This window comes from Liolophura sinensis, chromosome 6 (genome assembly GCF_032854445.1).
Source record: "Liolophura sinensis isolate JHLJ2023 chromosome 6, CUHK_Ljap_v2, whole genome shotgun sequence".
NCBI lineage: Eukaryota > Metazoa > Mollusca > Polyplacophora > Chitonida > Chitonidae > Liolophura > Liolophura sinensis.
Genome location: NC_088300.1, coordinates 75,629,840 through 75,647,334, shown reverse-complemented (window position 1 = coordinate 75,647,334; position 17,495 = coordinate 75,629,840). Strand labels below are relative to the sequence as shown.

The following is a 17,495-nucleotide window of genomic DNA, read 5'->3' as shown; positions in this document are numbered from 1 at the left end:
CTTAACACAGGTTTTGTACGGTATAATTTCCCTTTTAGCCACCGTGACCCAGTGCAATGACCTTGTTCAAGAATGTTGTGCCAAATTAATTTTAATTTGCTTGTGGTGGCAGTGATATAAAGCGTGCCACAGAGCGGCATTTGCGCTGTTTTGTGTAGTCGTATGCTGTCTGATGTCGGAGAGCTCAGGACGACGTCTAACATGCCATATCTTCCTGTGACAGTTCAGGAGACGGACAAAGAAGTCGGTGACATACAACTTCATCACGTGAATGCATTTTAACAATGTCCCGAGGAGGGCGTATACTACTGTCCCCATACAGGTGGCCGTGTAGTATAGTCTACTTAGCTCTTAATTCCGTCTTGTCGGGTGTTTTCGGCATGATGCTGCAGTGGCGACAACACTTTGACGGCACTGACTCGCAGTACCACATCACAACATCGTATCTGTGGGCACCTCGTCTTATGACTAAAAATTGTTAAGGACGACCCAAAACCCTAAGCATTCATACATAAAGCTGTTTGACCCTCAGTTTCTTACAACCAGTAAGCTAGGTCAGCTCCCGTGCGCTATTCCACAGTTTCATGTTAGGTGTTCTACATGGTAACTCTGTCCACGGAGGTAAAATAGTCGATTCTATCTGCATGTTCCGTTTAGGCTGTGAATAGTACTGAGCGAGCTCCCACCTCTACTTGGATCTCTGAAAATTCGTACTCATTGGACAATGGCTTTTGGGATTTTTTTTTTTTTTGATAGTACATTTTCAAAGGCTAAATTGTGTACACACATCTTGAACAACGTAAAGGTCACTGGAGTCACGGGGATGAGACAGGAAGTCATGTCAGAAAAAAAACATGAGGTTTCGAAAAAGATAATGGATAAATTATAAGCAACCTAACTTGTCACATGAAACCGTTCATAGATAAAGCCACATGATGTCTGATTATTTAGTGGTAATTAAGTCGACTGTGACATTTTGATTTTCACACCTCTGGGGCCATTCCCACTGGGTGTCCGGCCGACAATCAGCTGGACAGGGGGAGAGGTAAATCCCACAAATTACACTGCACAACAGTAATACAGGTATAATGACTTTTATGGGTCCGCCACGATACACTAATGTGTCACAGTGGGGTTGCACCTGACATCATCACCCTACGAGAACAAAAGATTGTCATCTATACTGGATCCACATTAACAACTGTACTCCAGTATGGCTGCCAAACGTAGGTTGTGCTTAAAATAATGTCACGTGGTAGAAAAGTTATACGACGTGAAGTGTTACTTTCCTGTACCTTTTGACTTTGAAGCCACATTCCTAAATCTCATTGTATCGCTCACACCTGGTTTTAATACAGTCTGTTCTGTAAGACGGGTATTATAGCAGATTTGCAATTACATTATATTAAACCTGTTCCATAACTGTCAACATTATTGGCTATAAGTACGTCACTTTTATCACAACACCAAATTTCTCTAACTGATAATAGCAGAGGCATTCTCACCAAGTAAACCCATACCTGCGTCACATAGGTGGTTTAAAATAAATACACGTAGGCCTATACATATTGTGGTGAATATAAACCGCCAAAAGAGGTCGATCCAAGCGATTGTTCGTTTCTGTAATATTGCGTCACAGTCTCTGTACGTATCGTGTGTACATTAAGCAAAGAGGTATTTCAAAAGCATTGCAGCGTAACAACGGAGAATGAGCTGTCTTTCACATGGTTCTGAACCCATTTGCTTTGGTGGAAAATGTTCCCTATATACCATCAGGTTCTGTTCAATCAGTTCCCATTAAAGATAGGATGGGATGTCAAGTCGACCAGCTGTCTTACACGCCACACTTTAATTGAACGTACCAGTCCTACACAGTAGTCGCTGATGTTGTACCGTTGATTTGGTGCATGGAGCCAATGTTTATGTGATGTTCGTCTTTGTTCAGTAAGTATACATGTGCGCATGCAAACCCCATCCCCAGTCCCGCTCTAGAAACAGAACCTGTGCGGGACTGTCTGTCTTGCGCTATTTATTTACCTTTTTACTTATGTATAGTCACTTTTTTCCTGAAACAATCTTGTAAAGTTATGAATGTTTTGTAATAAAGAAAACCAGCTCACATAATGTTACTCGTACAACCCGACAATTTTTATTTATGACCAAGCGATAACCCATAGGTACATTTCTGTGCAGGCCTGCAAGCCAACTAATTAACGCATCTATTATACGTGAGATATCTGATGGGGCGATGTGTCTGTGCACGCACTGGTCTGCCACTGGGTTTACAGAGCTTAATATCACATTGTGTCATGGTGCGGATGTTGTGTATACTGCTTCGTATCGCAGTTAGAGATACATACGCTTGATGTAAGTCTGTTGTAAAATATGGCTTCTTCCACAGTACACCCGTTCTCTAACTTCCATACACCGTTTTTTGTCCTATGATGTAGCCGTATATACACTTTCAGAATTCGTTACAAACGACATGAACGGAGCCATTCAAACAATGGATTATGCCGAAAATAACATTACTATGTATATCGGTGGCCTTTCACCTTGTCTACCCTTATGCTGAAATAAACATGGAAGACAAAGTACATGGTTTTGTGATTTGATTCGTTTGGCAGTTCCCATGGAAGAGAAGCCATGGGAGGCCATAAAGCTCCCACAGATCCATTCACCTCAGTAAAGTCAGTCTGTGAAAGGCAGAGGTAGGGTGGGTGGGGATGGGTGTTAGGTTAAGTGGGGTGGGTGGAAGTAAAGTTGAGGGCAAAAGTCTTAACCACCCCTCTTCTCCTACCTTCCTACCAACCACCCCTCTTCTCCACCTAGCAAACCCTAGAAAAGACATCTGCAACGAATCACAAATCAGTCCAGTTCTTCCTGACATTACTACAGGTAAATACCGGTACTCCTACACACAAACAGACATATTATTACTCATTTCAGCAATGGCCTAGCTACCATCTGTTATCCCTGTGTGGTACTTGCCCTGTAACAGCTGGCCTAAGGCCACACACCAGAGCTGCTCCCCACCCAGAGTGCTGTCAGGCAGCTTTGTCATTAAGCTGACACTGTTTTGATTGGCTCTGTTTACCCAGGTCCCAACACCCTGATGTTGCCATTGCAGTCAGTTTATAGTCTCTGCTTTTGGCCGACACATCCACAAAGCTCACACCCTTGTATGAAAGGTCGTCATTACATCGTCACTGGGGCTTTGCAAAGGTAAGTTTACGTTCGGTTTACGAAATTTAGTAAATCTCAAATTTGAAATCTTTATTACGCGTGGGCATTTTTGCCTCTCGCAAAAACGATACATTGTAAATTGCACCACCACCAACAAGATATATATATATATATATATATATATATATATATATATATATATATATATATATATATATATATATATATATATATATATATATACAGAACGCATCTACGAATCTAAATTCCCCTAATCCGACTTCGCGTCGATACCAAAACCTTCTCTATCGTGATCTCTATAATTCATGACTTCCAGCTCTCGCATTCCTCACAAGGCACAATGCAGCAAGGTGATAAATGACATGGAGCTAAATGAGCGAAATGCTAATTTTTGCCGATTTCTACAGTTTAAGGTACTATAGGACATTGAAACTATCATATCTGAAGTCTAGATACATCCCGATTACTTTTCCAGAAAGAATTTCTTGCCTAAAAGTTTTTCAGTTTTTTAATGCTAAAATCATCTTCAGTGCCTGTCTCAAAAATTCGCTTTGTTTTCACCTCTAGTATTCTAGTCACATGACCAAAAGTATGCTGATGATTGGCACAGAGCAGCTATGACATCACTGAATTGCCCTGGATAAGAATTTATTTTATTCACGTTTAAAGATATATCAATCCAATAAGGTCACACGGAATGTTTGATGCTTACTTGTCTATTACTACAGTCTCCGAACCTGGGCAGTTGCTTAATTGTGTCTTCCTTTGAATAAACCACATACACATTACAGGACGTGCGCCACTACACTCGCCACAACAAAGCAGCCGTGGTCAAATTAGTCTTTGCTGTGTGAGGTTGCAGCTACTTTTCACGGCCAATAAAACGGCAACCTTTCAAAATAACACTTTCTACCATTGTTTCACTACAAGTTACTGCGAATGGGGAAACGATCTCGAATGCAGAATTTCATTGAAACAGATATTTAATGTAGTAAGCATTCCGCCGCAAAGTTAAAAGATATGCTGTTGGGTACAAATTAGCACTCAACTCCCATGTAATGCGAGATCTCGCGACATTTCTGTTTAAAAAATGGCGGCCGTCTGATTCCGAATGTGACTTTTGGATGAATGATTATGTATATAAACCAAGCTAAACCAAGACTTGTCTCTCCAAGTGATATTGTAATCATAATTTTCGTTTCATAGCTGCTGCCCTGTGGTACTTTTAGGAATTGACAAGATCCGCAATATTTTAGCTCTGTGTTATTTATCATCGGAGCCCGATTCTCTAACACGGATCGGAAGCTAGAGACCCCATCATCTCCTAAGTGAAAAAAAAATGTCTGCCCAACGTTATTGCATGGAAAAATGCCTATTTTTTTGGAGCGATCTTGTATCAGTTGGATTTGTATAATTTTCAGCTTTCCAGATAGTCTGGGTATTTCTTCAGAGCTTTCGTGACTTTTTTGTACACCTAGACCTTACTGGTCGCTAACGACGTGGCAAAACGAGGCCTTTTCCCCCAATGCTTAACTAACATTGGGCGACTACTTTGCTTTAGACACGAAAGGGTGGTGACTTCCAACTTCCGACCAATTTTACAGATTGCCCGAAATTATGACTTGGAAACAGATCACATGCATTTAGTATCCCCACAGAAATGTCAATAAAATCTTTCTCGTAGAAATAACCGTCTTGATGCATGCGCAGCAGTACAATTTCTTAGTGTTCAGCAACATTTAGAAAAGACGACGCTATATATTTATACAGAACAACAAAATCTGTTATATCTTGATCTAATCAGCCACAATTGCTTGATCGAGAGCAAACTGGACGCTTTATAACAAAACAAACCAAGTCAGATCAGTGTGGATAAAGGCTTTCCTTATTTATGTACATTTTTTAAGGAAGCTGGCATGGCTGGATGTATGGGACGTGTTTTCAATGCAACATCAGTTGGAGAAGGAAGCAGCTGGGTCTAGATTATGTACGCCTTTACGCCACTTCGGTAGTATTTCAGTCATGCCATTGTAAGCCCAGTCCTTGAGCAGTAAAATAAACCAATAGGAAATATAAAGAAAACTGTAACGAATCGTCACTCATGAACTCAGCAGTTAAATTTATTCCAATCTTTTCTAGGTGAGCGAACATGACGACATTTAACCTCCATGGCTACAAATATCAGAATAACATGGCTCGGAACAGGGGCGGGCCTCACCATACAAAGCCTGTCACCGACTTGAGCCGATGGCGCATGAGCAGTTTTGAGGGTCGCCAGCACTGGCGTTACATTCCAGAGGGGGAGGTTCCGGAGAGGGAACAGAATCTTCTCGAGAAGTACTTCGTCGGTTTGGATATCAGTGATGTGCGCCCTTCTCCACCACGGGCGACCACGGCGAAAGAGGCAATGTATAATGGAATGAGCTTTTATTTCGACATACTCGATCCCGATGGTCACTGGCCGGGTGACTTTGGCGGACCGCTGCTGCTGATGCCGGCAATGATCTTTGCATATTACATTAGTAATGAGCCGTTCGAAGAAGCGGAGAGGCTGGAGATGATTCGGTATCTACGGTCGGTGGAGTGCCCGGACGGGGGATGGGGGCTTCACATCGAAGCCCCTCCCACAGTTCTTTGCTGTGTGCTGAATTACGTCAGCATGCGGATGTTGGGAGTTCCAGCAGATGACCCGTGCCTTGTTCGCTGCCGAACCTTGTTCGAGAAGCTAGGGGGTACCTGCTCTATTCCATCTTGGGGGAAATGCTGGTTGTCCTTTATGAACTTGTACAAATGGGAGGGTATGCACTCTTTGTTTCTGCCCGAGCTCTGGATTCTTCCGGATTGGTTTCCGGTGCATGCCCGGAGAATCTGGTGCTGGTGCCGCCATGTTTACCTTCCTATGGCGTACTGCTTCGGGGCCAAAATACAAGCCGAGTTGGACAACTTGCTTCTTGAGATCAGAAAAGAGCTGTATCCTGAAGGGTTTGAAAACGTGGATTGGCCGGCACAACGCGAGAACATTTCCTGGGCAGATTTGCTGGTTCCTCACACACCTACATTGAGAGCTGTGTACTTTTTCATGGACAAATACGAAGAACACCACAGCAAATACATACGGGATTGGGCTTTGAAAGAGTGTTACGACCAAATCAGGGGAGACGACTCCAGTGCCAATTACACATGCTTGGGTGTTCTACAAAAACTTCTGAACATGGTGGTAAGATGGCATGTAGAGGGCAAAGACTCTACAGCCTATAAACTGCACCTGAACAATGTCCATGACTTCTTGTGGATGGGCTGGGATGGAATGAAACTGAGCAGTACACCTGGAAGTTGCCTTTGGGATACTACACTCGCGGTACAAGGACTTGTGGAAGTTGGTGCCCACGATTACCCCGAATTCGTGCCAAAACTAAAAGCCATCCACGAGTACATCAAATGCCAGCAAGTGAAGGAGAATCCCCCAGACTACGAGCTATTACATAGAAAACCCGTTAAGGGCGGATTTCCTTTCGCCAATTGGGATTACAATTGGTGTGTTTCGGACACAACGGCAGAGGGTTTTAAAGCCTTGCTGCTTCTGGAGAAGCATTTGGACGTTGTTAAACAAAACAAGATGCTGAGCTTGGATTGCGTGGACGTGTTGCTTGGCTTCACCAATCCTGACGGCGGAAGCGGGACCTGTGAGGCCAAGAGAGGCAACGTTTTGATGGAGCTTCTGAACCCAGCAGAAATCTTTAACAACATCATGGTGGATCACTCGTACGTGGAGTGTACGTCGTCCGTGCTGACCGCTCTGAAGATGTTCACCGATGACAACCCGGAATACAGACGAGAGGACATAACCAAGTTCTTGGACGGTGCCATGAAGTTTATTCTGAAGAATCAGAGTGAGGAAGGAGGCTGGGAAGGCTTTTGGGGAGTCTGCTTCACATATGGGGCCTGGTTCGCCATGGAGTCATGCGCTGCCATGGGACTCGGCTATCAAAGCGGTGACCTGCCGCTCGAAATCGAAAAAGGATGCAAATTCCTGGAGAAGTATCAACTCAGTGACGGTGGATGGGGTGAAAACTTTGAGACCTGTGAACAGTCCAGATACATCAGCAGTGAGACCTCCCAGATGACCAGTACGGCCTGGGCATTGTTGGCTATGATGGCTGTCCGCTACCCTAACATTGATGTGATCGCCAAAGGTATTGAGAACCTGATCTCCAAGCAGCTTGACTCCGGTGACTGGCCCCTGGACAGCGTGCCAGGCACCTTCAACAGGACCTGCACACTGACATATGTCAACTACAAGAACATTTTCCCTATCTGGGCTTTGGGAAGATTCTGTAAGCTTTATCCTGATCACCCACTGGCTGCAAAGAACAATAAGTCATAAATAACTGTGAGAGTCAGTGTCTACAGTTTGTCGGTGCGTTAACAGGCGCTGATTTAGTAGGGAAGACATTTATGTTATGGATGTTAAAGGTGAACGCTGCTTGTTGTCCGCAAATACATGCTATAACTTATAGCAGTTTGCATATTACAAACATATGTATCGATTCCTTAAAAATATACATTTTTGCTGTTATCTGCCTTGAAATACTTTGAGTAAAGTATGAATGAAACATTACCTCCCGTGTTGCTTTATGTTTAATATAATGTAAAGCTGACCAATCGGACACGTGTTACTCGAAGTGTTTAATGGCCCTCCCTGTGCAGCTTGCTACTAAGAACATGCGTTTTCCACAGGTGCTCTGACTGAGTTTTCCCCACGATATGGCTGAAATGCTGCCAACCTTGCGTTTGATATGCAAAGCATTCATTCAATCCTCTCTGGCAGATTTTGAAGACCCTAAGTCAGTAATTTATTGACATGAAAAGGAGGATTTGATGCTGTGGTCCATATGCCACCTATGTTCCTGCCACTGGTCTGATTGACAGGAACATAGCTGTCACATTTATCTGTAACAGAGTTTTTCACACTGAATTTCTTGCACTTTTCTGAGCAGTACCGCGAGAATGAGCAACAAGATTAGAAAAATACCAAAATACAAACTGGCAACGGAAGTACTGTGGAAATCACACAGGCAGTCTGGGCAATAAAAGTAAACGGCAGTGTGGGCAATAACAGTGAAAGACAATATGGGCAATAACAGTGAAAGACAATATGGGCAATAACAGTGAAAGGCAATATGGCCAATAACAGTTAAAGGCAACGTGGGCACATAGCGTTAGCCAGGAATTGTTAAACTGGGAGTGCCAAAAAGACTTTAGGGAGTGCATCTTCTTCGACCGAGCTTAGCGATGAGAGTCTCTTGGTTTCTAGATGGTTTCTGATGACCTCAGAGTGAATTTTGTGATGAAAAAATTATAAAAAGACATCAAGCGTTAAGAATGAAAATTTGATGAATAGTGATATTTTTCTTTCATTTCATGTCTATCTAGCAAATCTAGCCTATCACCCATGATATTTTTACATATTTGTATGAACCCTTGATGCATGTACATATAAATGTAAATGATAAAAACAGCGACAGTATTCAAAGAAAATTAATCCAGTAAGCCACACTCAAAGTTAAACCGGGCTCCGAAAGCCCTGAAAATCAAGAGGCCACCAGGGCTAGTTCACTTGGAAATCAGCGGTCCTTCCTTGAAACAGAAAAAAGCACCACGTCAATAAGATTTAACATTATAGGTTGTTCTGATAGGCCCCCTATATAGCGTATTATTATCTATTTTCAAAGAATTACATGTACATATGACTGGTTACTAATGGCATGAAAAAGTTCGTTAAGAATTTCAGGTACTAGAGGATTGTAGCCAGGAAATCAGCTGTGAACTGTTAATATTGGGAATGATGTTTGGGGACCGATGATATCGCGTAGACCCTATCTATTAATACTGGTAGTAAAATGTTAGCCATCCTTAGATCAAAGCTTTCAGGAGAGTCACAGCCAATGGGATGGCGTATATCATAGCGACATTCTCTGGAAGCCAGCACGCGTTGGTGTCTACTTTTCTTTCACTTTTACCGGCATGCCGACGATTGATCAAACATAAAGACGAATGGTGTCCCTCTTTGTTTACCCATCAGGCACCAATTCACCAGAGTTTGTAAATATGTTTAAAGCATACTTTTTTCTCACTGCTGTTAAAATTTAGCTGGCCTGCCGGACTTTCTTGTGCAATTTCTGCCCGCCCGGCAAAGATTTTACTATCCACGGGTCAGCCAGCCTTATTTCGCCTAACCAAACTACATCCGATTAGATAAAAGCTGTTTTACTAGCGGACAGGTCAAATTTCAACCAATCAAAGACCGTATATTATTGGATCAGCCAAGACCCCCACGAAGCTGGCTCCTTGCACTGTTATTGTTGATAACACTGAAGTCGATATTGGGTGAATTCCATGCTTGACTACTTACTGCAAATTAAACTCTCTATTTGCGAACATAGAGAAGTAAAAGACACGGCTACAGAAACAGCTGAGGGCTCCCCTCACAGGTCTATTGACAGCCTACACAATGGGCGCCATTAGCCTACATCATTAACTGCCCGCTGACTAAGCCCCACAGTTAAGCCATTGTTACCCCGTAAGATAAAGACTAAATACGCAGCTTATTTGCAACCATACATGTTTGCAAGCATGTCACAAACAATACACAGCACAAAAATCATTCACAGGAGACAATTATGTAATTATGCTGGAAACTGGTATAGCTCCACACAACACAACTAGCGTAATCCATGAATACACCGGATGTCCTTGTACATGTCCCATGTACAACCCTCATCAAGGCAGACATGTTTTCGTTTTTACATCAATAGCCTCAGTGCAAAGCGATTGGTTGATTCGTTTGACTGGTGTTCTATACGCCGTACGCAAGAATATTTCATTTATACGTCTGTGGTCAACATTAGGGTCGGGAGAAACCGGGCAGGGCTCGGGGGAAATCCGGCAGGTTGCTGGCAGATCTTCTCACGTATGACCTGAGACCTGAGAGGAAGCCAGTATGAGCTCACCTCGTGGTTGATAGCATTACCTAAGACTTTATCGAACGCATTAATTGGCGAAAGGCCCTTGAGTCATTGTGCCGTGTTCGCACGCTGGTCATTTCTGTACGTGAAGATAGAGGCTACACAAATTAAACAACATGTATTTTTCGTTTTTGCTCAAATTGAGTGGCAATTTGTGACTGACCTGATCGTAGCAGCGAGCCAACGCTTTAACCATCTGAGCTAGCCGATGCCTCGGTTGCTGGGAAAATCGAAGGACATACATACAATTATACATAAACACATATACGTACATATTTCACACATGCAGATAGACAGAGATTTCTTCCTTTATAAGTCTGATTGTTTGGTCGTTTGGTTAAAATATGAACATCACAGATGTTGTGGAATGCACTGCTGTTGACGTTTAGCCGGTATACATGCTGCATCCTTTTGTCTTGTACACCCTAGAATATTTTTTGTTCAGAATTGAATCCGACATAAGCAAATAATAGAGTTTACACTTATAAATATATTAGGTTTTGTAGAGTACGCCCATATTGCCCGGGAATGGTTTAATTATGGTACATTTAAGTGTGGAGAGAAATTCTCACCGACAACGCTATACACCACGTGGGCCAAATGGCTGGCACATGTTCTGAAGGTCACGTCGCTTTCAGTGTATTACACAAACAACTACAAGCGGAAAACAACTGCCTTGAGTGGATTTGCTGGTACAGTATTGCTCCCAAAACGCTGTGCGGCAGAGTTTGGGAAGTTCAGCTGCATGACGTCATCTGCTCTTACCAAGCGATACCTACAGTTACTGATGGCATCTTGAGCCTCCCAAACAGAATGGACTTTTGACGGAGTATTGATGGTCTACATGCGTGAGTATTATTACCATCACAGAGCTTTGATTAGGTAACTACTGGGCGTACGCGCCATACTTTGACAGGTTAGCCTTTGATTAGTGAGTGGGATTAAAGTATTATGAATTGCTCACGCCGTTTACCCATAGTTATTAATAACAAGATACGCTAAGGGTAAAACGAGTAACGCTTCAGCAACTATCCACGAACTGGAGTCAAAACTAGCGCAGAGATGAAAGGGTTTTGCACACATAGGGTCTACAACGCGACGCCCAGACTGTACAGCTTTCTTTGATAATACAAAACACCGTTGGTATGTTCAGCAGCAATGTAAACCTATTGAAAAAAACCTATACCTGTGAGAAACTGCAGAGGAATGTTTGCCGAACAATCAGACTGATTGGTAATGGAAGCAACAGTGGAACAAAGCGAAACGTTTCAGACAGGACAGACAGGACTGTCTTACGCATGCATAAAACTCATGGAAATATTACTACACTATAGAAACCACATATGCTAATTATGGTTTACAGACTGTCTGTTTTACACAACTCAAAATGATGCCAAATTAAATGATGCATATTTGAATTCCATTGTGTGGTGTGACGTTAACGTATTTCAAAATGGTAAAATCCGTTGCCTTTACCGAAAGCCACGACAAGGAAGAACTGCATCAGGCTCAGTGACTTATGTACGGCTTCCACTTTCCTCCAGTATTGCATTGATTGCATCGAGGCGGTCTAAATGCGGCGGACTGATTGGTACTGGCGTTTTATTTAAACATTATGTAGGGGATAGTAAGCACGACATTCCATTCAGTTACAGAAATCTGAAAGAATGGTTTTTTCGTGTGGGAATAGCATTGAATCTTTCCATCAAAATCAGTGCTGAGTGTTGAAGCTACAAGTTTCATCGTAAAATAACTGTTTCATGGCACTCTAGACTAAATTTTCCGCACGTGTAATACAATTGCTACGTGTATGTGTAATAAGGCTGCTACATGTATGTGTAATAAGGCTGCTACGTGTATGTGTAATAAGTCTGCTACACGTTTGTGTAATAAGGGTGCTTTGTGTATGTGTAATTAGGATGCTATGTAATAAATCTATTACAAACCCTTGTATATCTTGGAAAACTAACAACGTGAAAAACATCAAACATAGATTTGTCTCGTCAACCTTACTTTCCACCTCAAGAACTTCAATATTTATTTGGGTTTTGGGATACATGCATATAAAATTCGACACTATTTTAACAGAGCCTTATAGTGGAAAGGATTTCTTGGGACGAAAAAAAAACATGCCTGTTAACGTGCATGGTCTATTTTATACTACTCCTCAGCTTTGGTAAATCCGGCTTCTGACGGTGCACATGTGAGGCTATCTACTAACAACACAAATGTCTCTTTGTTTTTTCCAGTCCATGGTTTAAGTATGGTTAAGAGACCAAGTGCTATAAATACTCTCCGTGTGCAGAGCAACAGTCATACATACTCTAGGAAGACACGTGCCTGGTGCTACATTCCACACATTTCCCTTCAGTATCTACCGTGTCAAGGTAAATTATGTCCCCACGCAAGCAACACCAAAGTTCATGTATATACACAGCACTACAGCTTCACGAAGCACTGGCTTAGGGGTAATAAGGGATATGCATGGGGTGGTACACCCTCTTGATGAAACACTCAGTCTTAGGCTTAACGAGGTAATTATGAATATTCACCAGAGCTCATTATACAGCTAGGACTGCCTATATTGTGCAGCGAACGCATACATAAGCCTATTTTTCCAACACATGCGACAGTACTCGTAAACAATGTCGGCGACAGTTTGAAATCTTGTTTGATTGTTTGATACCTTGAGGCAAACATTTTTGTGTAAGGTTACAAACACTGTTTAAACAAATTTGTAATTTTTTTTTGTCGAAGCTTCCGGTTTAAAATAAACCTTCTTTACACCACTCCAGCATAAATAAAGCAAATAACTCAGGATGATTCTTACTCTTCCCGGTTTGTGCGGTAGGATTATAGTTATGTGTATTTACATATTTTTGTAATCCTCTATCATTCCACCCAAAGAAAAAGTTTATCAACGTACATAAATACTTCTAAATAAGGGTTTCTGATGAACACTGGAAATCATTCTACAACATGACCGAAAGATCATATGATGCTTAATTTGCTAGGTATGCTTCTTTCCTTTTAGGAAAATTCTGCCGGGTGAAAATAAACTGGGATAGCTGGCATCGTGGTTGATAACATTGCATAAGACTATTTTCACTAAACCCCAAGCAGTTAAAGATATTCGATATGATTGCCATACACCCGCGTAACATGCAGGCCGACACGCCCTATTCTAAACGGGTAAGGTCGCCCGGGGTCGTCTGGTGTCGAGATGTAACCTTTGACCTCTTCTCAATGCTGTTTGATATTATGGCATGGCGTACCAGCGCATAATGAGGACAGACACAGCAAGCACTTGTCCTGACTGCCAGTTGCTGCGTTGGCGGGCGGTAGAAACACACAAAACCACAAGGAAATTGTAATAGAAACCAGTTGCGCAACCTGGTTGCTTTTGCTTTTCTGGCAAATGCTATACATGTAATCAGAAACACATACCATCAGTCATGTATAGTCTCTTATGGCATGTAATCATATTAACTTCAGGCAACACTTTTAGCTTTTTTCTTCCGGGGGTAGGGGGGAGGGGGGGTTAATGTTCTACAGTCTGGCGAAAAGAAAGTCGTTACTCACTATATCTTGTGGTTTCCAAACTGGATAATTGGTTGAAAGCCGAGCATCGTACTCACACTGTTGTGATTTTTTCCTGCTTGGTTGTATATCTACCACTCAAAGATGATAAGCTTCTTTATTACATATCGAGAAGGAAAAACAAGATCAGGAAAAACAAAAAGAACAAAAACTTTATGTTAACGGATGTTTCTTTTAACGTCTACGCAGACTGCAAGAGATAGCAACTATAAAGCAAATGCTGAACTGTAGCACTCTTTTAGCCTGGACGCTGTATGTATAACGTCTTAAGGAACACCCACGCTAGCATATAGTCCGCATGTACCGTAAAAATAAGAGGCATATGTTGTTTCCTGAACACCTTGCATGTTGTGAAGTTTACAGTATTTCTGTGCGGTAACTTAGGTTTCTTCTCTTTAGTGCAGAGTTGTACGGACGCCAACACCATACTTATACTACATGGTTTACGCCTGGACAATCATCATAAGTGTACCACACAAGGACAAATGTCTCCTTACCTCCCATGCAGAAAGTCTATTATAGGTGTACGTCAAAACCAGTACATCTCCGCTCGACGTAGCCTGTGCGCATGCGTGCTAATCTTACTGTTGTTTGTCTTGGGAAAATAGGGTAAACAGAAGGTGGAAAACAAAAAAGAATCATATAAAAGTGTTAGGTGAAACATAACTTTCTGTCAATGTGCACGTTAACCTTTTGCACGTGTTAAGAGTGAATGTATCCGCCACATGCATGTACCATTAAATTTGGGTAAGTGCATATTCTTGTCACAACCCGCAGTCGTATTGTATCCCAGGCACAATAAACTCGGGTGGTGCCCACACTCACAAAGTTTTCTTCATATACAAGTAGATACTTTACATCCTTTATTGACCAACCAACATCCCTCAGATTTTGTTCCAACGTTTTGTTTACACCACTGGCGAGGGCCTCCGTGGCTCAGTTGGTTATTGCGCTAGCGGTCGCTGTGAGTTCAAGTCCAGCTCATGCTGGCTTCCTCTGCGGTTTCCCCCGGGCTGTGCCCGGTTTCCCCCCACCACAATGCAGACCGCCGTCGTATAAGTGAAATATTCTTGAGTACGGCGTAAAACACCAATTAAATAAAAAAATAAATACACCACTGGCTCAGTGTTAGTGTTACATGGCAGAGTGACAGGATGTGTTATTACAGAGGCACCGTGCGCTTACTTTTAAATCATCTTAGAAAACAATCGCCCTACTGTTGAAAGGGAGAGATGAAAATGATGGCTCTGCAATGTAAGAATGTAACTGCCTTTTTCTAATTCGAGTTTTACTTTTGGAAGAGTGCGTACTAGGTTTCACTAAAGCCCACGGAATCTGACCCACTGTCCCATTCATTGGCTGGGGAAAATACTGTTTGCAAATAATGAAAGTAATAGACACATGCCAGTTTAATTTCTCCATCAACGAGTCCATGCTTAACAGTACTGTTTAATAATGTATTCGTCTTAAGCCCTTGATCAGTAAGGTAACGTGTTCGAATTCAGCTCTCGCTGCTTCAACTGCGGCACTGTGACAGCCGACAAAAGGCAACGGTGTCCACCGCGCCCTGTGACAGCCGACAAAAGGCAGTGGTGTCTATCGCGCTCTGTGACAGCCGACAAATGGTGTCCACCGCGCTCTGTGACAGCTGACAAAAGGCGGTGTCCACCCCTCTCTGTGATAGCCGACAAAAGGCAATGGTTTTCACCGCGCCCTTTGACAGCCGACAAAAGGCAATGGTGTCCAGCGCGCTCTGTGACAACCGACAAAAGGCAATGGTGTCCAGCGTGCTCTGTGACAGCCGACAAAAGGCAATGGTGTCCAGCGCGCTCTGTGACAGCCGACAAAAGGCAATGGTGTCCAGCGCGCTCTGTGACAGCCGACAAAAGGCAATGGTGTTCAGCGCGCTCTTTGACAGCCGACAAAAGGCAATGGTGTCCACCGCGCTGTGTGACAGCCGACAAAAGGCAATGGTGTCCACCGCGCTCTTTTACAGCCGACAAAAGGCAATGGTGTCCACCACGCTCTGTGACAGCCGACAAAGGAGCTGTTCGCTTTCGTCCACCCATAAACCAGATTGACGTCTTATGAGTTAAATATTCTTTGTTCGGCGTTTAACATCTATGAAATGAATAATATAAATGGTTAATTCATCTATTCTTTTCAATACAGTGAAAGGAAACATGGAGCGGATACTACATTTGGCATACACCGTTGTTATAATCTCTGTCTTGGTTACGTTGTCTTCCTCCAAAACTGTGGACATTAAAATTCCAGACATCTATGGAGCTAATGTTAAAGATGTGGAGACAGTGGTCAAGGAAGAGGAACAGAGGCTAAGAGACTTGCATGAAAATCCAGAATTTGAGGAATTACAGATTATCGACGATCCCTTGGAAATTCCCAAAATTCTCGCGAAGCCAAGAAACGCGAATGGTGACGTCATCGAAGAATTCAAACCTATTCCACTTCCCACAGATTTTGACAGCTATGACGTCGACCCGAAAGATGGCCGAATCCATTTATCCGAGTTGATAACTGTCACTGGAGCTGTGGAAAATGTGGAAGCTGCATTCAATGCCTCAGATACAGACAGTAAGTGCTTAAATAAAGAATTCCATGGAGGAATAGAGATTAATATTACCACGTCGAATGCAAAAGACCACATCCTGGTGACACTAGCTTAACCAAACGTCCAAACCAAGTACCGCATTCGACTTGGTAGTGTTAAGTTATATTCCTTTATGAACAATGCTTAACTGAAGAGATCTACGTTATATATCTATTTGGAAGCGTTTTTAAAATACGTCGTATTTTTTTTCCAGAAGACGGTGTCATCAGCTTGCAAGAGTTTATGCACGCACCATGGAATCTAAGTGGAGCCGATGAAATGGACTATGTTGATATCGCGGACGCAGATATGACAAGCGGTGATGCGGAAGAAGAGTACCTCCACCTTATCCACAGGTGATGATTACCAGAGCCAAAAGCATACAGGTTACGTGTTTATTCACGTAAACAGCATCTTCTCCCTTAAGTTTTGCATTTGATTTTTTGGTTTGATAAGCTACTCTGTGATTATATCAATGTAATTAATCGTTTTAAGATTGTGACTTATCAATGGTCTCAATACAATATGTCCATGATATTAGTTTTTTGGTCGCTGGAAAGTACAAACTTATGCATGAAGACACCGTTAATCATCAAAGATTTGGACATTTTAAATCCTTCACACCTGAATTTTTTCACCCGATATTGGATATCGGAATCGTTATCTGTTCGTGAAGCATTGTGCTTTTAAATCCAAATTTAATGCCGCCTTTTAAATAAACTAATGCTTTGTTTTAAGCATTTCTCGTGCAATAGTATTTAAATGAACAAACTCCGATGAATGAACTGAGATGCATATGCTCCATTCGTAAGAGCTCCTTACCACTTTGCGGATGGCTAAGCCAATTCAGCTCTCACTGGTCCAACTGCGGCACTGTGGCAGCCGACAGGCAGTGTTAACATTCGTGCGAGACCGTTGACATTCGGGCGCTTGCCGTTTTACTTGTGTGTACAGGCTTTACTCATCCAAAATATTGTAGAAAAAACATAAAAGATACTCTGTAACTTTCGGCGACATCATGTCAAAACGGGTCTTAGTTTACGCTGACAGTT

The 17,495-nt window shown here is 42.4% G+C and overlaps 2 protein-coding genes across 2 annotated transcripts; both read left to right on the top strand.

Moving 5' to 3' along the window:
* The first annotated feature begins 1,656 nt into the window (after window positions 1-1,656).
* LOC135466196 (lanosterol synthase-like) lies at window positions 1,657-7,651 on the top strand. Its single transcript, XM_064743590.1, has 3 exons — window positions 1,657-1,944; window positions 3,102-3,225; window positions 5,347-7,651. The coding sequence occupies exon 3, from the start codon at window positions 5,357-5,359 to the stop codon at window positions 7,589-7,591; it is 2,235 nt and encodes a 744-aa protein (XP_064599660.1). The 5' UTR covers window positions 1,657-1,944; window positions 3,102-3,225; window positions 5,347-5,356; the 3' UTR covers window positions 7,592-7,651.
* Window positions 7,652-10,906: 3,255 nt separating this feature from the next.
* LOC135469045 (uncharacterized) lies at window positions 10,907-17,180 on the top strand. The gene is made up of 3 exons (XM_064747564.1): window positions 10,907-11,080; window positions 16,005-16,427; window positions 16,658-17,180. Exons 1-3 carry the CDS (start codon window positions 11,068-11,070, stop codon window positions 16,801-16,803), a joined length of 582 nt encoding a protein of 193 aa, XP_064603634.1. The 5' UTR covers window positions 10,907-11,067; the 3' UTR covers window positions 16,804-17,180.
* Window positions 17,181-17,495: the final 315 nt, after the last annotated feature.

Coding starts and splice junctions, on each gene's coding strand:
- LOC135466196 (XM_064743590.1), top strand. CDS start 5,357: ATGACGACATTTAACCTCCATGGCTACAAATATCAGAATAACATGGCT.
- LOC135469045 (XM_064747564.1), top strand. Junction 16,428..16,657: donor CAATGCCTCAGATACAGACA/GTAAGTGCTTAA, acceptor TTTTTTTTCCAG/AAGACGGTGTCATCAGCTTG.